Below are 23,475 nucleotides of genomic sequence, written 5' to 3' on the forward strand. Positions count from 1 at the left end.
ATCTTCCATTGTTCCCCTTGAAGAGGCTTTACAGACGGACTCCTACTCAGAGAAGAAAAGAAGCCAGTTAGCAGAAATGACTGGCACCAGGCCCCTCTGGACTTAATGGAAGCTGAGCATCACCTTTAAGGCTTGCACTGGAGATCAAGTGCTGGTGACTGAACCAGGGCACCGTAACTACTCTTTGCTAGGTGCATGTGAAAAGGTCTTGCTGCTTTTCATTCCATGCCCGGGTCATTTCTGTGTCACTGCCTGCTGGACTGGAAGGAAATGACTGCTGTAAATCTGTTTTCAGAAATATTTGACTCCCTTAATATGTTAAATGAATTCCAGTTATTTATGGGATTTTATTCAGCTCAGGGTCAGATATATTGGATTGTTCAGACTATCCCAACTGTTACCTTTTTCAACAAAAGGGTATTGCTAAAGAATAAGCTCCCTACAAACAATAATGCACCTGGTTTGACTACTATATTGACTTATTTGAGGGGAAACTGGAAAAAAATGCTTACCTGAGAAAAATGGCTGCCCTAATTTTATCAGTTACAGACTTGATCACTTAAGAGCAATGAAGTCTTCAAACCAAAAGAAATACAGAACAAAACTATAATAGTCATCACATGGTATATACAACAGCCACTGTATTTTGGTTTTGTTCATTTATGTTTGCATAGGAAAAACCTAAACCTACTCTTTGCTTCCTTCAGCTTTCAAGTTTGGAAATACGGCATAAAAAGCAATTTAGCATCACTTATTGTAGGCAGAAAAATGCCTGGAATTCTGCAGAGTGGTCCCAGTTACAGGAGGTTACAATCCAAAGTGCTGCTTCCAGAGTTACTTCCATCCATGCACAAGATCAGCTGCAATACTGGGCTTCGAAAGACAAAGCAGAGCATCTCCAACACTCTTCCTTCACCTCCCCTAGTTACCCCACGTAAAATATCTTTGACCACATCTAAGCTGATGTGCTAGCTCTGATTCACCTTTGTTTGCTGTAGAGCAGATTCCCGTGCAATGCAGGGAGTATTTCTTAGGGACCTAACAACAGAGGGCAAGCAAGGGCATGACTTTACTACATGCTAGCTGCTCTGTGGTAACCACATGTATGCTTCACCCCATGCTAAATGGGAGTTCACAGCCTACTCTTTCATTGAAGAGTAAACTCCCTTCAGCTACTCTGCATTTGTCGCATGCAGAAGCACCTGGTTGAGCATTCACCAAGAAGCAGCTGGTGTACATCTAACTGCTACCCTGTAATAGCTTGTCTGATTGTCCAATCCCCAGCAGATCATGGACTGATCACAGTGCAGTGGTAAAGGATTGGAAAGTGCAGCCCATGAAGCAGATGTACTGTCTTGCAAACCCAAAGCTTAACAGTGACACTAGTCTCTATATTTAACTGACTGCAGCTGCAGTGGCCCTTTACATGTCCCTCTGCCTGCCTTAGAAGATGCTGTCAGAGTGCAAAAAAAAGGACAAGCATGCAACCTGGAAGGATGGAGCAGCAGACTGCTCTGCTCCTGCCATCCCTACTTCTCTTCTGCTCCATAAAGACCCGACAGGTCCCACGACATGGCCTTCATAACAGTCCAGCAGCAACAACCCAGGAGACAAAGCTTGCTGACACCAGGGCCACCCAGTACTAACAAGATAAAGGGTCATTATGACCAGCCAGTGGAGCTGAAAAACTCCCTCAGGAGCAAGGGGTCACCAGTAGCATATCCAGAAAGGCTGCCTGCCCACATGTAACAGCAAAGAGAAGCCATGGGGAAGGACATGCTAACACTCCAGCATCAGAGGTTAACCCCAGAGTGTATGAGGGCTGTCAGCGCTCTGTAGAGGTGCTAATCCACGGCCAGGTGCTTGATGCAGCCTGCTAACACCTCTTGCATGTGGCTCCTCCTTCATCAAGTTGGTGCTGAGGCTGGGTGAGCTCCAGAGAAGGACACTTTATCTCTTTAGTAAGGGGTCTATAGATTCAGTCACTCCCGGTACACAAACAAATCAAAGGCTTGCAGTTTTGGGCAGCAGAGCTTCATGTCATAAGAAGTTAAATCACAAGCAGTTCCATGGATACACAGCAGGAAGGTAGAAACAAACACCACAGTCTGCACTGGAGTCCTCAGAGTCCTGATAATTTGTGTAATCTGAAATGTTCTCCTGGCCACCTCACACTATGCTCAGGGCTCCCAGAGAAGCCAGAAACACACTGCTCCAATGGCTCCGAGTGCTACCAAGAGGACAGAACTATTTGCTACACAGCAAAAAGCACCACGGCAATCACCACCCCTACTGTTGGACATGCAACAGGCAATGATTCCCTGGAACTGATGGTCATGCTTGTCCCCCAGTAAACTGTCTGCAGTGTGAGGTAGGTTATTGCATGCCTGAATTACAAGCTGCAATACCAGTAATGTTTGGTTTAAAGGCCAAAAGACCCTTGTAAAGAGAACTTCCACCGTAACATAAATCGCATACATACACCTTTGGCTAGTGACACAGCCAAGCCTGCACCCACACCCACACCTTAAAAGCATTCTTTAATCAAAGAGAGGGTCTTTACTAGCTCATTTCTTTCATAAGTCATCTTCAGGCATTAACATTCAATTTTCCCCAGATGTTGCTACTATCCTAAAGTTTTTCTTTATAATCAGCTTATCCCAAGAAAAGAGAAATGTAGCAGGAAACAGCTCTCCCTCTTCTTAAGACTTCAGTAAACCGACTGAGGAAACTCCTGAAAACTTTACTGGTCCCAGAGGGAACTCACTATTCGTTGTGGGTGACCAGTTTTGCTCCTTGCTCAGACTTCCAGCTACTAATGCCGTAAGTGCAACCAAAAGGCAGATCTGAGTTGTACCCCCTAGTATCCTCCAGAACCATCTGGCCCAAATTATACTATCAAAGCAGAGGATGTTACTACATTCACCCTTTATTGAATCCTGGGAAAAACGCTTTGAGATCAGCCTCAAACTATTTTACCAGCTCTCCTCAACCTTGCTGAAAAAGCCCTCAAATTACAAAGTTAATTGGCAGCACATTGTTACCATATGTGGTGTGCAAGAGAAGCACTGAAGTTTATTTAGGCATCAGAACCAAAGACAAGTGGAATATTACTGCTCTTTATGAGGATTTTGTGTTAGCCCTGATTACTAAGGCATCCCCAGCCTTGATCCTCCTGTGTGTAGCCTGCCCAACATACCACAGCACACTGCAGCATGGAGGCACCAATCTGCCCCATCCTGGTTCCTCAGGAGAAACTGAGGACACATAATGTTCACTGTGCTTTTGCTTACTAGACCTCAACATTTTCCTTTTCCATGTTTATATGCTTCCTTCTTGAGTAAAGCTCTCCAGGCTGTCCTGCATCTCTAAAGCACGACCTTGAACCCAGCCAGCTGTGGTCTTTAGCTTCTGAGTCACTCTGTGTCTTGTGGAGCAATTCTCACTCTAGCTGCCTCACTCATCTTGCTGGGTATCTCTCAGATCTTTAATGAGAATTGGATTCTTGGTTTACATGCTCTGATTTCTACTCTTCCCATTTAAACTCTTAGTGAGAAAAGGTCTGTAGCAAATTTGTATCACCAAGATACAATTCAGACTCGAGTAAAACTTGTTTTTAAACTGACAGAATCACTGTATTAGAGTGTCCTTGCACAGACAGCACAGGGTATATTAACATCCTGGCCCACAGATGCACCTGCAGAGCTCCTGTTGCCCCATCTGAAGGAATGAACTACAATTTACACAAACTAGCAGGGGTCATGGGCAAAGATTGCTTGCCTTAAAGCTCCATAAACAATTTTTAAATGCTCAAATGGGCTTTCATGAAGTGAAACATCAGGTTTCAATTAAGATGCCTTCATTTCCCAATCTGATGTGTGTTAAACAACCTATCAAAACCTCATAAACTTCAGTTCATAGCATTTTCATTTCCGGATTCTCTCTCCTCCTCTCAGCTTAAGTAATATCTTCTGTATTAAAATAACGTGCTTAAAAATAAAAACAAATCTGGAGAAAATAAAGGCAAAAGTCTGATGATTTCTGTCCTTTACTGGGGCAATGCTCCTGATTTTCTGGAAGACAAATTAAGACCACATCTTTCTAAGTGTAAGTTCTGGAGAATGCAGTGAGGTGAAGTAACTTACTTTCTACCTCATGGAAGTATTTAGAATAAGAAACCTTCAGTGCACAGAGGAAAAATCCAGTGCTTCTAAAACCCCGTGACATCTTTCATACGTACCTATGTAGCAACACATTTCACTTAAGATCCGTTCTGTGTGGCTGAATCTGTCTGCACATCTTTTACATGGCGTTTTAGGAAGTGAATTTCCTATCTCCAGGCACCCACCCACCTGACCTGCACATAACAAACACCTCTAATATTTCTGAAGACTTCACATGAAAAACAAGGCACTATTCTGTCTGGTCCAAACCCCTGCTGTGACATGGCAAATCTCCCGTACTGGTGACAATGGAAGGACAACACCAGGGGCAGAGCAAGCAGACCTTGTCCAGCAAAAGTGCTTCTCTCTAGGTTTGTCAGCTGTGCTAATGTATCCAAAAATGTCACGTGTAGTCTCTATCAACAACTATATCACATGTGTACATGAGTAATTTACCCGCCCAAGTAATACTTTCCTTAATGGTTGATATATTAGGTAGAGCAAATATAAATAGGTTCTGAGGACAGCATTGCAGGGTGAGATAATCCAGAAAACCCAGGTCACCATCTACTCCACACTAACACTCCAAAAAGCTACACTGGGGGCGAGAGATATGAGAATGACCATGAAGGTATTTTTGTTAATAGCGATAACCTAAGACTGTCTTTTGCACTGTTTTCTTTTGTGAGCTTTTGCATCTAAAATTTGTAAGATCAAAATTTCTTACCAAAGGCCTCATAAAACAAACCTTTACACGCTTTTATGATAAGCCTCAGATGCAACTTTACAGTTGCTTTCAAGACACTGCTGAAATATTGATGCTCCTGCACAGAATCCTCAGTGTTCCAAGGAAGGCTCTTGCCTTGGCCTCATGGAGGCTGAGCACTGCCACCATAACAGAGCCAAAGTCCTTTCCCTTCAATTCCCATCAGCAGAGGTCCAAAGGATCAGTAAGAACAGTGTAAGACTACTGCTGCTTGGTCTCCCATCTTTCCCCACGGTTTGCTTGCTTTGCTTTATACCTACCCCTCTGCCCATCAGGCCATTGTTGAAAGGCAAACCAATGAAGCTGAAAGCTGCCTCCTGGATGAAGTAGGGATTCAGGATACGTATGTCATGAGGTTCTCTTGGGACACGGGTCGCCACTGACTTCCAAAAGCCATCAGAGGCACTCTGGTAACAGTAAAAAAAAAGAAAAAAAAAAAAAGAAAAGATAAACCAACAATTATATATTCTATATTAATTATAAAAACGAAAATGCACCACTGGCAGCAGTTCCCACTGTCCCTGCTCACTGCCACAAGCACTCATGAAAAGTTGTAGGGGAGCGGGTGCATCCTGGAGGGTTGACAGCAGCTTGTGCAGATGCACTTGAACTAGTCTGGATGACGTGTAAGGAAGACAGAGAGTCCTGGGCTTCAGGACTAATAACCCCCTCCCTGGTGCCATCTTTTCACTCTTAATTGGCACTTCAACTAGTCTGGATAATGGCTTAAGCATTCCAGCACACGCTGTCATCACTCCCACCTGCCTCCAAGGGGACGTACCCTTGGATAGCAAATGCTTTTAAGAACATTCAAAGAGCTAAAAATGACCATGCAGCTCTACTCATGCTTTAAACTTTATCCTAGATTTATCGTCTTCTGTCAGGTTTCATGTGAACTAAGATGTAAGCTGATAAAGATGACATCTTGTGAAGAGTCATGCATGTTCATGGTACAAGGGGAAAGAAGTTTTCACCCTGCACACTTGCGAGAACACTGTCCTGGAGTACTGCTGCCCTGCTAGACAGCCCTGCCTAGAGGGCAGCTCATGCCTCTCTGCCACATTGCTTTGTATCATTGCTCCCACTGGTACACATGTTATGGGTATAGCATGTACTGTCCTCAAAATAACTGGAGGCAGGACTTACAGATCAATTACATTCTAACATTTCATTTCTGTTTGGGTTAAAAATCCAGATCAAGACACAAGGAGGATGGCAGGAATTTTAATCTGCTAACCAACAGCTTTGGTAGGATAATCTGATTAAATAACTCCTTGCAGCACTGAGCCATCTTCCTTGTGAGCTCCATGGCAGGCATTACACTCTGCGTAAAAAGCATGTGCTTTGGAAGTCATTATTTACACCAGTTTTGGATTGCTTGCAGTTTAACAGTGACTTTATGGTTGCTTTCAAGGCACTGATGAAAATGTGGGGGATTCCCTGCAAAATCCTCAGGAGCCTCTCCTGTCCAGCAGTGCTTACCCCTGTAATTATCAACTGCAATTCTGCCGCAGCCGATGCCTACTACATTTCACACACTACTTGCACAATGCACTGCTCCCGTGGACTCTGATGCCACAAGGTGTAAAACACCTTACAGAAGCTTCTTTATGGAACAATCCCATGGTTATCTTTAGCTGCTGAATTTCAGATCATAAAGAATGGAACTTTAGTTGATGATTCGTGCTACAGTTAGCATTAATGCAGCAAACTAGAGCAGGATCTGCACTCTTCTCCAAACCAGGAGTCTAAGCAGACTGCCACTGCTATTCTGCCTTGATCCCACATACCCTCTTAAAGCTGCCCAAACATAATATACTTTGCTGACCAGAGCAAGGAACTTTTGAATTCACATTTCAACAATAGCAAAGTGCTCTCAGGACCGTAAATGGAAAAAAATCCCAATTAACACTCATATTCCTTCATTATAATTGAATTAGAAAGAATGCCTGGTGTCAAGCAGTCCAACACCTTCCATGATAATATGACATTTTCAGCCACGGAACGATTCACCATTAAAAAAAAACAAAACCCATTACAATAAAATATCAACTTTGTAACTGTTAATAAAGTCCAACATCCATTTGACAAAGGGATTTGAGGGATTCGGTATGTCAGCTGAGTTTTACCTCCTTGTGAAGATTCATTAAAAATCGGATAAATATTGAACCTTTGGAATTTCCTAAAGGCACACATAAAGCAGTTCCAGGGAGGGAGGGGGAAAAAATAAATAATAAAAAATAAAATCCCAGATTCCACTTGCATTAAGCACGCTCCAGGTCTCACAGAGATGAAGATGATAAACAAAAATCTTGACCAGCTACTCGTTCAGTGAAACCATCTTATCATGGGTTTGAGCAGCAGGCACACCCTGGAAAAATAGTGTGTGACACTGAAACTAAAATAAATTTATAAGTTCAATTACAATTTCACATGCAACTCTAAATATGGCATTGCCTAAATTCTGCAAACAATTCAAACCGAAGGTCTGCAAGCCATTTAAAGTGGACACAAGTCACCTTTTGTTTGGACTCACACTCTGTAGGAGATTCTACACAAGTAGGCAGTCTTATCGGCTTTTACGTTACACCCAAAACATTAAAGAGAAAAGAAGAAAGATTACAAACATTTGAGACTTTTATTCTTTGCTGTTGCTGGAGCTGTTCAGAAAAAGATAACCACATATCATAGCTGCTCATTCTCCCAGTGCTGCATGAACCACTAGATCCACACCTGGGCTTCTCTCAGCCCATATTTATTCAATATCCATTGAATAAATGCCAGTGCAAAATAAATGTGGGCCCTATCCCTAGCTGGGAATACAACCTCTCTGCTCTGGTCCCTTCTGTATGGCTGTTTCTCCTGTAATTCTTCCAGACTATTTCTGTTAGCATTTTCCTCAGCTATCCCACTGCACTGAAATTGCTCTGGTTTCTCCTTTCTGTCTCATTTGTATTTGCTCTGTGTTCTTCCCTGTAACTTTTCTGTTGTTCCCCTGAGATTATTATTGAGGGACACCTGGGGTAGTATTTCATTTTGGTGTGCTTTCCCGCTCTAGTTTCTGAAACAATTGTAGGGGCAAATGTGGAGTCTCAGCAGACAGCTCTCACACTTCCACCTATACAGTAAGCAAAGCCCTGTGTAGGGCTAAAGAACTGAAAACTGTTTTCCTGGCTTGTAATTACTGCACTTCTCAGCTTTGTGGTTTGGCTCTCCAAACCCTGTTGTTTTGAGCTACATCTCAAACCTTGTGGTTTTGTTCTGCAGCTTGTCACTGGCAAGCTCTGAATCGCAGCACCACCACAACTGCAAACCCCAGGAGGCTGCTCCCCTGACGCAACCCCCTTGGGAGCCGCAGCGTCGGGAGCACAGCCCCTTCCAAGGCTCCACGCTACTGCTGATGCTCGGCTGCCACTGGTGTGGATGTTCAGTCTGATTGGACACAGATGTTCAGCGAGGTTTCCAAAGCAATTACTTCCCATCAGGGAACGCTGTCCCTTTTTAGGCTGGGAGGAGACAGGCAGCCACCCCAGGAGCAGCAGGCACTGGGAGAGGAGGCACGCTTTTCCTTCCAGATTCGGGAGCTCGGACTTGCTGTTCGAGGTTGGGGGCATCCCTTGTTCTCTGCTACAGTCACCAAGCCTGAAGTGCTTAAGGGTGGCCCCTGAGGATGTAATATCTCCCTTCCTGATTATCATAATGATAATAAGTCAGTAAATGAGTCTGAAGATGGCTTAGGCAACGTTCCCACACTACTTCATCATCTCCTGGCACCAAAGTGGAAACCATAGGGTCCAGCCTGGAAACTGTGTTGCCCTGGGTCAAGTTCCCACCTTCCTCATTTGTTGGTATTATTGTGCACCTGCAGCCTCAGTCACAAAGGTGACAGCATTCATGGTGCAAAGGGCTGCCAAAAAGGGCTGCCGTTATAACCGTAAAGAAACAAGCAACAGAGAGAGAGAGGCAGAAAGGAAAAAGTGACTGAAGAGCAAGTCTATGAAGGCCACAGCATTTTTAAGTAATCCTGGAGTGTTTTCAAAATTGGATAGTTGTAAAGGACATCACTAAAGGCTTTAGAAGAGACAATTTAAAAAGCAGAAAGAGTATGGATGGGCCAGGGCTTTCAAGGCAGTCTCCTGTACAGCTCTCATCCAGGGAGAGAGACAGAAATATCCCCTCCAGAAACACCACCCCAGGAATAAGTGAATACAGATACGACGGACTAGAGATGGCAGGTTATGAGGAGAGCTCACCTATGGCAGGGCTCACCTAATAGCTACAGGGACAAGAAAATCCAGCTTTAATCCCTCATTCTGACCATTTGCAGAATACCGAGTGTAACAGGGACAGTCAGTTGTAAGCTATTTTTGTCTCCATTCAGTTTTCCGTCTCTTGTTCTCAGATTTACCAAGGCAAAGGACAACATACACTAAAATAAAATGGGGAAATACAGAGACTTAGCCAAGAAGCTCACCTCAGTAGAAGATACAAACAGGCTGAGTCTCCCAGAATAAAAACATTTCTAATATACTAAGCAAAATGACGAGTAATGCCACTGCATCCTGATGACACAGATGCTGCCTCTTCCGTACCTGTCATACTACTGGATTTAGGAGTATAAGCAGCATTACTCTAGAAGACTTTTAAGTCTGACGGGAAGAGGACAGGAAGACTGCAAAGGTCAGCTATGTGCAACACAAAGCTGAACAAAGTCTGGGTATGGAATACTCTGCTGCAGAGCAACAAGAAAGATTAAGACTGGAGAGAGAACCTGTGGTAAGTGGACAGGATTGCTTTTCAACTCTGGTAAAACCAGAAATGGAGAGGAAAAAGGGCATGACGGAAAGAAAAAGGCAGGGGATGATGTACAGTCACAAGACCTCACTGTGCCTGGGAGCACGTGCCTGGGTGTTCACTGGGATCTCTGCCCCCACCCTGACTGGAATGTGGTTTATTCTATACCCGCCACCCACAAGCACTCACTGTCACACAACCACAGGGTACAGAAGAACCTCTGCAATCCATCTGCAGAGGTTTTTGAAAGGTTTCTGCTCAGGCGTAACTGGATTAGATGTGGAAGATGTATTTCCACTAGAGAATAACCATCTTATCAGCCAACGCTGCATTTCTCAGCGGTCAAGTAGACACGGAGGCCTAGAAAATGCTCTTCTACAAGTGGTAATATAAATGAAGTTGCATCATTTGCACCGATTATCAAAGCAACAAGGAATTTTTAGCAACAAGAACAGAGGTGCTGAGAGCCTGCAGTCTGGGTTGATGGTCCACTGCCAGACCAAATAGCCCCCACTTATATATATTTACCCAACTTTCTCAAAGTGATGGAGAACCCCTTACCACCACCCTCTGTACACGGCTCCAATGGCCAGCACTTGTTCTGAATGTTCCTATCTTCAGTTTCTAGAGTCTAGAAATGCTCTAGAGTCTAGAGCCTTTTGTTCCACTGTTATCTGCTCCACTGAAAAGCTCTTACTCTGCCTGAAGAAGGGAAGTTGCAGATTGTGCTCACGCTTTTCCCTCTGTCCTTCTGTCCTACTGTTGAAAGAAACGCAGCTGTTGGATTATCCAAAAATGTGATACTTCTAATATTTTATAGTTTTCTTTCTTCTCCCAAATACCCTCCCACTAAGTCTAAAATCAAATGGTTGATATTTTCCCAGAGCATTCCCTTGTTGGTATTCCCCACGTCCCAACAGCTTTGCAGCACCCAAGAGAACTCCTGACAGGCTGTAAACCCCTCCAATTTGTATTTACTAATGTTTCTCAGTGTAAATCTCATATACATTTTTTTACCTAGCGTTTTCAGCAGCAAAGCATGATGGAGACAAAGGCACCCCAATATATGGTACTAACTAGAGGTTTTTTTTTCTTTACGCAAAAACCTAACTATTCCTCATTGTTAGTTGAGCTAATGATACTTCACTACACTGGCTAGAGATTAGTTTCCTTAGGTTTGATAACCGAGTTGAAAAACACAAGAGAAGGGAAACTTAATTCCAAGTAGTGGTTGCAAACTGTAAGCTTTGTGCCAGATATGCAAACTACACAGCACCCTGGCTACACATGAAACTGGAAGCTGCCCCATCCACAGATACTGGCTTGGAAAGCTGCAACTTCAATGGTGACAAAAGCCAGCCTGGACACGAGGGTGGCACTGGTACATCACAAAAGCTAGCTAGAACTTGGCAACCTGCTCATTCCTGTAGCTGTCAGTAAGAAGTTTCTCCCTCAGTTACCTGCAGGCATATACCGCAAGTAAGCATAAAAGCATATTCAGAATAAGCCTACTGAATTTCAAACTTCATTTGACCTATGTAACTGAGTGCTATAGCTAACCTAAATAGAGATAGAGAGGGCCTCCTGTGTTGCTGTTCTAACACCAGCTATCGTCTTCTGATTCACAGGACTAGGTAGCACGAGAACAAGGCCAGCTCTAGAGAGGCAGGAGAGCAAAATTATTTTTAGGCTGTGTTGTAATTGAAAAGGAATTCCTTTTTAAAAAATGAGTTTCTATGGTTTTATCAGTGTAACTGAGAGCAAAATACAGTTCACAGTTGTAGGATCACAAAACGCCGTTAAAAGAGATCGTCCTGTGAAGAAAATGGAACTTGGAACATTTCAGATGAGCTGCAGAAAAACCCTGAAGATTATTCTGACGAATACAGTATTTCACAAGTCAAAGCATAAATGATAGCTCACATACGGTGTGTCAGAAGATGTGTCTGTACTAGGCGCAAACAGGGTGATGGATAGACTGTACTACGGACTCTCTCAAAATGTAAGTTGGATTTTGAGCCAGAATTTGAAGAAATATTCCTGTTTTGAAAAATCATAGGAAAGACAGAAGTGCTTAGTAAAAGGAATTGATTTAGATAATTTATGTTTGTGTTGCAGTTTTTTTGCTTGTAATACAATAATCCTTCAATGAAAACGTATCTAGAGCAGTTTCAGAAAGATCCCAAAGAACACCAGGGCTCTATTAATATCACCATTATTTACAGGGTATTTTATTCCCATAAGGGACCAGCCCCTTTATTTGGCTATTATTTTTATGACATAGTTTATGAAATGTCATACTCTTATAACGTCTATGAAAAGAATACCAGGGCTGAAAGGCCAAACACACGTGTTAGTAAGGACCGCCCTGCAACTTCAGCTCAGGATTTCTGTTGTGAACAGTGACTTTCTAATTTTCCCACAAGAAATGCTCATATATCTAAGTGTTTTACAAAAAATCCTTTCATATTTAGAGCATCTCTGCAATATTTGGCATATATTACACCATTTGACGGGGAGAAAACAGGCAAAGTTGAATGCACAGTTTCTGTTGTCTCCTGATGCTCTACTGCAGGCACCTCAAGCTGAATTTTCAGTACATTTGTTAAGCTCACAGTACAACTCTATTGACTCTGGTGCTGCTGAACACCCACCTCTCCTGCTGAATACCCAGGTCTCCTTCATATTTGCACCACAAGACTTAAATGTGTTTGGGAAATTCTTATCTAACTTGCCCAGCATCACATTGGTCATTCAAAGGCTAAACCACCTCCTCAAGAGGTGTCTGTAATCAGACCACTCTTCCTCCTCTCCTTTCCTCTCTCCTATCTACTTGTTCTACAGCTTCTGCAACCACTTATACCAAGGCTGAATGTCTTGTGTTACAGAAATTAGCCCAGATCTCAGTCTTCCCTCTCCACCAGATAGACAGCTGTGTTCTAAAAGAGCCAGGATGTAACCATATAATTAAGGATAACATTTGCACATGAGAATTGAATCAGTGTTGAAGATGCAATCTTATTCTCTCACTTTTCTTAACTTCTGGCAGCTTGAGTTTTATAACCATAAAGCTCTTTTGAAAAGTCTTAGAGAGTAACTTTTTTTCTTTAATCAACTCAGTTAAAGAGTCACCAAAAAATTAACTCAAGAAAAATTCCACCAAACAGAGCAACTAAACCCAGGGCACAGTCCCCTAAGTGTGACTACAAGCTCCTGTAAGCTACTGTATTCTAGATCAGCCACTGGAGAAGAAAAAATGCAGCCTCTTATAGGGCTCCTGAACTATTTACACCTAACAAACCCACAAGTGATTGAGGAGTTCCCTGATGGTTGTAAACTCTTTCTCTGCTGTCCCCAGTACCCATCACCCTTCAACCGCCAATACTGCTGCTCCTGCCATGCACCAAACCAGGCTACTGACTCCTTTCTGCTGTCCAGGTGGCTGGAAGAAAGAGAATGAGTTCCTGAGAGTCCCTGCTCCCAGGTCTGTCATCTATGCCTGAACCTTTTGTTTAGAGGAGTAATCGAAGGGAAAATCCTGTTTGTTTCTTACATCCTTGGAAATGCTGCATCCCAGCTAACTGTATGGGGAGGGCACCTGACCAGTGCAGGCAGGGCAGGGGAGCCCTAGTAGGACAGACATCGCCAGTATCCAACAGCCCTATGAAACATCAGACCAAGCCATGGGATGTCACAGAACAGCAGGAGCCACAACAGGCTGCCACAGTAACAGTCTCATCAATTCCCAGACACTGCCCTCAAGAACTGGAGAATCTCAGCAAAATAGTGAGATTGGGGTTTATTTTTTTAAACGGGGACAAAACTCTGCATTTTCAGTACCCTCATCGTGAGAGACAGCTAAGTTATTTTAGCTGAACTTTCCAGCTGTGCCAAATACGTGGCATGGAAAACATCAGCTCATAGATGACAGTGTAAGGAAAATGATAGAGCATTTCCCCCTTGCTTATAACACAAAACATAAGATGATCCCAACTAAAAGCACAGCTACCTGCTCCACTTACAACAGTATGCCTGCACAAAAGGCAAAAAAAACCCAAACAAACAAAGCAAAAAACAATTAAAAAAAGCTATTTTTGCAGGTTTGGTAACAATGCATGAGGACATCCCAGGGTATCTGAGGACACCCATCAGGAAAGCCTTTTTTAGGGAGCTGAACTGGTTCACAAGTTTGAGTACAAATAACTCCTCAAACAACACACATTTAGATTAAGCTCTTGGCACATTACAACAAAAAAAGCTAAAGGATCACCACAGGAAGAATTATGGCCTAGAAAGCCTCATCACTTTCTGAAGTTATCTTAAAGTGAGTCTCTAGGGAAATTTTTACATTGTTTTTGCAGCAAGAGTACACAGAAAATCTCTCTTCTCCTATTTTGGCATCTCTGCTGAAATGAGCAGCCAAATAATTTGTATGTTCACTGAGTGTTCATATAGAATATATACAAATTATTCAGCATTCTGAAGAAGGAGAAAGCAGGAAGGTCAAAAGAACAAGAGGCTGGGATGATGCCAACAAACTCCTGCCCTAGTTTCTTTTCTAGATTTGCATTAATAATAGCTGTTTTACAAATGAAGAGTTGTTAAGTAACATTATTCAATATTCTTAAAAGATGAGAATTTAAATAAACTGTAATCCAAACAGAATATTTACAAGTTTTTTCTAAACAATCAAAGTGCAGATGCCTGGGCCAGGCTTAGTGTTTTCGGTACTTGTTAGTTATGCCCATGGCAGGGGGGTTGGAACTTCATGATCTTAAGATCCTTTCCAACTCAAAGCATTCTACGATTCTATGTGCAAAGTTAAGTTCACAGAAAAAGATGAGAACACAACTGAGGGACCAGCTGAGAAAAGCTTCCAAGCAGACCTACCAACAGCCTTCTGCATTCAACAGCTTGGGCATTTTTCTTCAATTGTATGTCTCTGATTAAGAAAATAAATAAAAAGTAAGATACTAACGCCGTTACAAACCTGGTCTTAACTAAGAAGAGAAGAATTTTCCTTTCTGTTGTCAGGACAAGCGTTCATATTAAATAACTGTGCATGTTGAGGTAGGAGAGAAGCTGGATCTAGATGGGGAGGAGGTCTGGGATTCGCACCCCATGCACACAGGAGCATCCTCTTCTCTTGCACAGAGAAACTGCCATTTTTCTTGGGAAGAACCAGAAGCACAGAAAACACAGCTGGAGCACAGGGGGAGAGATAAAATTTGGGAAGATAAAAGCACAAGGGGAGTTTAGCTACCTCACTGTTTATTATAGCAAACTGGAGATATAGGTCAGCCCCCTGTCCTGGAGCCATCAGTGCTTAGAGGCAGAGAAAATACTAGATTGCTCAAACAGCACCAACTATGCAAGTAATCCATGGAGCCCGCCAAGGAACACATGTGTTTCAGGCATAAATCGTCCAATCTATTCCTTTCTGCATTAACATCTGTCATCATGACACTACTCAAAATGACTGAAGACTGGATCGTATTAACATTTTGGATAAATATTTACTGTTCAGATTTCTTTTATTTTCCCCAGTTTAAAGAAAAAAAAATGCAGATAGCAAAATTCCTGAAGCTGTGAAAGGGGAGTCTCTTTTCAGGCACTGATAGAAAGCATGTGATTTCATCTACAAAATCAAATCAGTGTTTCTCCCCTCCTCTGTGAGTCTTCACACTGTATACGAGTGAACTCACAGCATCCTGTGGTGTTGCAATGCTTTCCAAAGTGCTCTTCTGGGGAATTTTGTTATGCTGGAGGTTGCTCACCTCAGAGATTCCACGAAGCCTTCTCCCTCGGGATGCAGAAACAGAGCTGGCTAATTGTACCCCAGGAAAAGAAAATTTTGCTGTGACCTTTGCAGGCAACTGGATGAAGCAAATAACTTACTTTCATGAAAAGCTTCTCAAGGGTATTACTGGCTTGCTATCCCGCTCCTCATAGTCAACAAGTGGGTCATAGAAAGTGAAGGACAGGGGTCCCTAGAGACACAGGTCAGGATGGTGAGAAGGCAACACAAGACTCAGCCCTGTCCTGGGTACTCCTTGGAAACAGAATACTCCCAGCCACTGGATTAAGTCTGTATTTCAGAGAAAGCTGTCAGCAGTAACTGCTCGCCTCTGCAAGTGTGTCGTTTCAGTGTTATAGGCACAGATTTCTAGGAAATTACATCTGTCCAGGCTGATTTTATCTGGCTTCAGGTCCCAGCCACTACATTCTGCTATTTCTTATCAGCACTGCTTGAAAGGCCAAGAGAGACCCTGCTATCTTCCTGGATACCCTGCATAGCAGGGAGCAGTGCCCCCTCAATCATCAACTTCTTCCAGTCCTTTACTCTCATGCTGCTTGAGCAGAACTTAACCAAAATACCAAGTCTTGATTTTAAGACTTCAAGAGCAAATTCATCAAGCCTGTAGGGCAGATGTAGCAGAAATAATTATACCCATATTAATGTGCTGCCTTTCTTGGTTCTTTGCCTAGCTTCAGATATACTTCTTCCTGCTGAATTAAAAAGGCTTTTGAGAAAAAAATGTTCCCTCTAGGTAGATTGAGAGACACTACAAGTAAATCTCCCCAAAATCTCATGCATAAGCTAAATAAATTGAACTCAAATCTCTTAGGCTAAGGAAGGCTTTGCAGACTTCAAATGATTTTGTAGTTCTTTACTGAAGTGTTAACACAGAACATCTTTATCCTACTAGCACTTGCATGAGTAGTTGATACCCTCTGGGTAATGTTTCATTGTTGATGGTATTCTCTGACTTTTTCCATGTGCTGGATTCCCAAAGTACTGCTCCAGTATGGAGGAACATGTGCTGCACATGTGGGCAATGCAATATCCTCAGCAGGCATGGGCTGCACTGGTGGTAAAAGCCATGTACGTCTGGATGGAAGAGACACACACGTTTGCATGTGAGGCCAGGTGGAGATGCTGCTGTGCAAGCACTTACACTGGTCTGCCAGGTACCCAGTCATGTACGTATGGGCCACTGAACATGTATGCCTTGGCGAGGAGGCAGACACCAGTGAGGGATGAAAGGGAGGACAGAGCCTCATGGGTATTTGTGAGCTGGGGGAAATCTGAGATTATTGTGGTCCAAGAGGGAGGCATAAGGGAGCAGGACACAAACTCACGGGCAATCAGGCAATTTTGTTAGCTCTGCTATTTATGGAATTGTGTGTTTCATTAAGATCAGCATCAGATTTGGAAGGAATTTCTTTACATTGCCTCAGATATTCCAAACCTGTATTTGACCAATGCAACCAACCAGTATAACCTGAGTTTACATGCACTATGACCTTAAAATGCACCTACCAGCATTTGCATAATATTGATGTCTGAATATTGCCGGTCTGCCAAATAGGGCAAGTGCAACATGAGCATTCTCCTGATGCTTTTTCAAGACAGCTGCACGAGCTTTTCAGTTGGCCCCCACTCATGTTGGCTTTGCAAAAGAAGAGATGTGGAAAAACTGCAGCTCTTTAAATTATCCATCCTTTTTAACTTTGACTGAGTCATAGGTCAAGAAGGAAGGAGTGATGAAATATCTAGTAAAGGACAGCAACTGTCAGTTGGAGGGCAACAGACATCAGAAGAGATTAGACAATGACAATTTTAGGAAGAAAAATGCCTCAAGGTAAAGCAGGATGGTGAGGCAATTCCAGAAAGGATGTAATAGAATCATAGAATGGTTTGGGTTGGAAGGGATCTTAAAGACCATCTACTTCCAACCTGCCAGAGGCACGGACACCTTTCACTAGACCAGGTTGCTCAAAGCCCTATCCAGCCTGGCCTTGAACACTGCCAGGGATTGGGCAGCCACAGCTTCTCTGGGCAACCTGTGTCAGTGCCTCACCACCCTCATAATAAAGAATTTCTTCCTAATATCTAATCTAAATCTACCCTCTATCAGTATAAGGCCATTCTCCCTTGGTCCTATCCCTACATGCCCTTGTACTCCAGGTGGGACCTCATGAGAGCAAAGAGAGTAGAGGGGCAGAATCATCTCCCTTGACCTGCTGGTCACACTTCTTTTGATGCAGCTCAGGACATGGTTGGCTTTCTGGGCTGCAAGTGCACACTGCTGGGTCATGTTGAGCTTCTTGTCAACCAACACCCCCAAGTCTTTCTTCTCAGGGCTGCTCTCATGCCTTTCTCTTCCCAGCCTGTAGTTGTGCTTGGGATTGCCCCAACCCAGGTGCAAGACCTTGCACTTGGTCTTGGTGAACTTCATGCATTCAAAGCCTCCCAGTCTTGTCAAGGTCCCTCTGGATGGCATCCCTTCCCTCCAGTGTGCTGACAGCACCACACAGCCTAGTGTCATTGTTAAACTTGCTGTGGGCGCACTCAGTCACACTGTCCATGTCACCGACAAAGATGTTAAACAGCACCAGTCTTAATACTGACTCCTGAGGAATGCCACAAGTCACTGATCTCCACTTGGACACTGAGCTGTTGTCCACAACCCTTTTCAGTATGAACATTCAGCCAATACCTTACCCACTGAGTGGCCAATCTGTCAAATCTATGCCTCTCCAGTTTAGAGACAAGGATGTCCTACTAAGGCAATGACTCAGTCTCTTCAGGGGGTAAATTATGCTTGGGTCTTTTCATTCAAGAATGATGTGAAGGAAAAGGAACTACAGAAGAATAAGAATTCATCTGGAGCTCTCCAATTTTTCACATCACAGCTAGGATTACTGCACCAGCAATGAAGATGATGTTGCCTTGGCAGATGTGGAATAAAGGTTCTTTAAGGACTACCAAAGCCTAGAATGAGTAATGCTTCTTATCTTTTAATAGGAAGCATAGTGCAAGGAAGACTGGGGTTAGGTAACAGCAAGCAAAGCAAGGGACAAAAAAAAAGACAAAACCCATGCATGGTGTGGGGATGACTAGAAGGACATGCACATCAGCAGTTTTCATTTTAAGGAGAAACTGTCTACAATTGGGGTAATATATTTTTCCTACAAATATAGATACTTTGTAAACTTTTGATACCTGGAATTTTTGATCCAGAAAACAGTGTAGTTACAACAATTTTTTTTCTTCATCTGCCCCAGAAGCTTTGATGAATGCAGCTACAAACTTGTGGATACTGATGATGATCCAGTCCAGGCGAACAAGTTTTAATGTCCAGCATGCATCCATCTGACAATATTAAATGCTGTGAAGGCACACTCCAACAGCATCAGCTGATGCTTGACAGTGTACTTACAGACACACTAAGTATGCCTGGGTGGGAACAGCTCTCAGCTATGTAGCGACCTGCCTAATCTTATTATGCTGTTGCATGCAGGTATGTATGAAGGGCAAGCTCCAGCCTGCACTTCCCATACCAACAACCTTCCTTTAGGAATCTGGCCAGGAAGTCTCCCTCCAAGGCCCATGTTGAAAACCGGGTCAGTTGTCTACTAAGGCTCGTGTATAGTCCTCACCACAGTTCTTGTTAAAGGCTATACAACCTAGAATGAAGGTCTTCTCTCTTTCTGGTCAGCAGGGACAAGATTTTATACAGCATATCTATGTATTTTCCAGCTTCTTTTCTAACCATGACTGGAGAAAACCTGGCTGACCTTCTCTCATAGGACACCAGCATTCATAGCTTTCCTTACATCTTCTGGAAATGGCTCTAATCTTATAGGCCAGTCACAGAGAAGGATTTATTTTTAACTTGGTTCCCTTGGGCCATACCCACCCCAGCACTTCACTGGGGGAAGCAGGTCCTGACCATGGGAGCACAAGCCCTCAGGCAGTATGCACTAGCTTTCTGCACAGCCAGAGATCAGAACCTAAAGAGTTGAAGTTGTCCCAGTCATGCCAGAAAGACAAACTAACTCCCAGCTACTCTTTGTCAAAGGAATATGGAATATTCTCCACAGAATACATCATGCAGACTCTCCCTCCTCTTCTCAGTCCAAGACCTTGTAGGAGCCAGAAGAGCCTGCCTCATTTTTTTCACTTTATTGCCAGGTATTTTCTCTGCTTCAGCATTTAGTAATGATTCAGCTGCCTTGACTAAAGCACTGAACCATCCTGATGATAAGGTATTCTTTAATATCAATTCCTCCTAAAATCCCCACACACTTTGTGAGTGGAAATGGCCTTATGCACCGTGTGCTAGGACCACAGGACAATCATCACTGAAAAGCCTTTCTTGCCTCTTTCCCAGTGCAAGCCTCGTCACGTCCTTTATGCGCATTGGCTGCCTTACTCATCAACCATACCTTCCTATATAATACTTCTGAAGGGATTAGTTATAAATGGCCATTTAGGTGAAAACTCAAATTTGTGAGAGAAATGGGACAACCTTTAAGCTAAACTCCCAATTCAAAAACTCTGTTATAATGGAGCAGCAAGTCCAGCTTCTGTACCTTTCCACTCAAGTCCAAGGAGAGCGGGAGGACAGAAGGCAATCCCTACCCAGGCATATTTCTAAACAGATGGGCTAGAGCTCTGCCTCAGCACAGGATCAGGCATCACAAATCTGCAACCAAGCTTTGCATTCATACTGCATTAAGGCAACCAGTGGCAGATTTACAGCTCCACCAAAACGAGATGAAGGATCTTTCTCACAGTCCTTAAAAAAATTGAGAAGACCAACTGTATACAAAATAGTTTAAAGCAACAAGCCCCTGGGAGGAGGGAAGGGAAAGAAAATACTTGTGATCCAGAAGCAGGCTCTGGAGTGAAACTGCCAGTGGCAGTGCTCACTCCATTGCTCACCAAAGGCAAGTGACAGCACTGGAAAAAGCAGGTTCTCCCTCCCTAGCGCAGACCCAGAGAAACTGTCTGTTCAAGTGTTGGGCTCAAGTTCCAAACAAGTTGGAAATACATACATACGGATGAAGCTTTACTTGGGGGTGGACAGCAAGGACAGATTTACAGCCTCACTATTTTTCTCAAGCCAACAGGAGGAGCATGATGGCTCCCCAGGTTTTTTTTCAGGCATGCAAAACAGCCCACAGGCAAAGCTAGATCATAATCCAAGGAATCTATGGTGTACTATGAGGCTGTGACGTTCACAGTCTGCCCAAGCAAACACGTAGCATGACAAGGCCATTAACTAATGGGAGAAGAGAAGCTCTAAACAAAAGCTCAGCAGACAGTGAGGACTCTGGCAGCAGTCTGGCCTTGGCTCTAGCACAGTAACATAGGCTGATCAAAGCAGGAAGTATTGTGACATACATTTTAGCAGGACTAGAAGTAACCTGTTGACTTAAAGCAGGAATGTAGCTGCCAAATAAAAGGTTAAACAAAATCTGCTCTGCCGCCACATCCACAAGATCTCCACAGGCAGCAACCACCACACGCTGTAACAGATGTTGTGCCCACTGCTGGAGTCTCAACATCTGCTGAAGAATGACTGCTCCTCAAATGGCACCGGTGCTGTGTGCGAGTTGTCAGAGGCATGCCCCTGCAAGGGACAGACAGCCGAACTTGGCCTCGCTCGCAGGCAGGTGCTCACTCGCTCCTATGACTTTCACTATCAAAGGGAGCTTCAAGGTGCCGCAGGCACTCACTGCACAAGTGACTCCTCCTGGCAAAGGCTGCAGAGATTCCTGCTAGAAACATCCGCAGGCTCATTATTACATGTGAAGGAAGCCTATGAGCTGCCAATTTCTAGTTAAACCTTTGCCCTCACTTGGCTTCTTTACCACCATGTGCCAGATGTTCGGGGAAGTGAGTCCCAGCAAACAAGACTGCTCCTTCTGATTCACTAATGATGGGCAGAAAACCACCCTGGAGTCAGCCTCAGCACCAGGATGCGATGGCTGGTTTGCATAACTGGCATTTATAAATTCTTCCATTTGTTTCAGGACGTATCTACTCCCCACATAATAAACTTTCAGCTTTTTGACCACTATTTTAATAGAGAAGTGCAGTATACGGCCAAACCACCCTCCCCTTTTAATTCCTCTGGTAGTTTGGGTATTGAGGAAGACCCTCAGTCACTGAGAGACCCAGGGTGATGCTAGGTGGTACAGCAGTGAGAAGCAGCAGGGTGAGTCACAATACATACACAGGTAAAGCCTCTTGGCAAAAAGAGAAGTCCAGTAGAGAGTGTAACTGTTCCAAGTGACTGTGTATGAATAATCCACCTCTGGGGATGCACTAGGAACAGCCCTTTCATCAGAGAAGGGATGCCTGGAAGTGCAGCAGGCTCTTACAGCAATGACTGCAAGTCAACACTGCCAGACCAGTCACCACAGACACACGAACAACCCACATCTGTGACCCTTCTGCAGTAATCATGGGCTCATGCAACTGCAGGCTGTGGGACTCCAGCCCACTTCCTTTCCACTTATATATTGACATATTAGTCAGCATGGTGCTAACCATGTCACCTTTACGCCATTCCACACTCCTTTCCCCCCTTTTTTGCAACAAGTGTAATTATCTTTTTCTTTGGTTAGAATAAACTTGTCAAATGACTGAAATCAGATTACCAGGGTTTTAGTTGCTCAGACTCACCCATCTTTCCCCTTCTTAAAGACAGCTCTGTACTCCCCAGTGACACAGTACTGCCCTAACTTGTGGCAAGACTCACAAATTTGAGTGCCAGCTCACCCAGAACTCTATGATGGAGACTACCTTTATTTTGCTACTGATATTGAATATTTAGCCAAACTGGTCCTTTTTCTAGATTAATCTTTTCTCTCAAGCTTTTCTTTGCTTCCAGATATTTCTGGTTTAGTGTGAAATAAAAAACAGATGAGCTTTTACTTTCTTTTTTTTTTGTTCATATTCCAACTACTCCTCTTTCAGGACACAGTGGCTTCCAGGGCACTGAGGCATCATGCAGATCTTCGGAAGGCTGTTGCACCAGACTCTATGTAACACACAAAATCCTCTGCCTCACTGTTCTGCTGCTGCTTCGGCATCACACTGATTCTTTTTCTTTGTAACATCTCCTGAAAATCCTTCTCTCTACAAAGCACTTATCCATTCCTCACTATGCAAGTGCTGCCAAAAGACTAACATAAGACAGAGCAAATCCTTCTCAGCTGCACAGAGAATAAACTTATCTGATCACTGACCCCAGCAATAAATAGCCATTTGCCTTTCATTTACTCTCTCAGATAAAGTCCTTTTGATTTCGCTTACTTGAGAGAGGACTAAGCAAGGATCTTAGTACCTGGCCAAGAATCTCTGATCAAGCAGGTCTAAGCAGCTTGAGGTCTGGTGTCTGAAATCTCATACCCAGCCTGTGACTGTACCATCAACACCTGCAGCTGCCATCAACATTCAGGGGCAAATGAATCATCAGAGGGCAGAGAGTTCAGCCCATTTTATTTGAGGAATGTGTCCACTTCCACAGCAGTCATGTTCTTTAGCAGGATGCTTCCATCTCCCCTGTCTCTGTCCTGAGGTCAGACTCTTGACTGTAACCACTGGTTTGCAGTGGGGATGAGGTTTTGCAAAGGGACAGACCTATGTCAGATAAGGAATAAGCAACAGTGGCATACAGAGCTCCCACGTCAAGCAAGTGCCTCTAGATGAACTCAGGAAAAGAAGAAACTCTTTTCTCTGGAAAATGAGCTAAGAGAGAAACAGAAACTCTCCACAGAGAGCACTGGGCAGGGATTTATCATTTTAAACTTACTATATACTGATAAAATACTAACAATCACTACCAGAACAAACAGACGCCTACATCTTATTCCCAGGGCACTGCTAGTTGTCCATCAGGTCATTTCTTCTAGCTAAGAGCACTTTTTGCATTGGTTTCCACAAAAAAA

At 43.5% G+C, this 23,475-nt stretch overlaps 1 protein-coding gene across 8 annotated transcripts in view; it reads right to left on the reverse strand.

Moving 5' to 3' along the window:
• The window catches only part of ST3GAL3 (ST3 beta-galactoside alpha-2,3-sialyltransferase 3), a 188,195-nt gene that overhangs the window by 19,627 nt on the left and 145,093 nt on the right, over positions 1-23,475 (reverse strand). For all 8 annotated transcript variants that reach the window (XM_061451466.1, XM_061451467.1, XM_061451472.1 and 5 more), the window contains one exon: positions 5,190-5,336. In XM_061451466.1, coding sequence (XP_061307450.1) covers positions 5,190-5,336 — 147 coding nt within the window. The remainder of the gene's footprint in view (positions 1-5,189; positions 5,337-23,475) is intronic.

The sequence above is a fragment of the Pezoporus flaviventris genome, unplaced genomic scaffold (genome assembly GCF_033815535.1).
Source record: "Pezoporus flaviventris isolate CSIRO_AGI_PZ_B2104156 unplaced genomic scaffold, CSIRO_AGI_Pfla_v1 ptg000013l, whole genome shotgun sequence".
Taxonomy (NCBI): domain Eukaryota; kingdom Metazoa; phylum Chordata; class Aves; order Psittaciformes; family Psittacidae; genus Pezoporus; species Pezoporus flaviventris.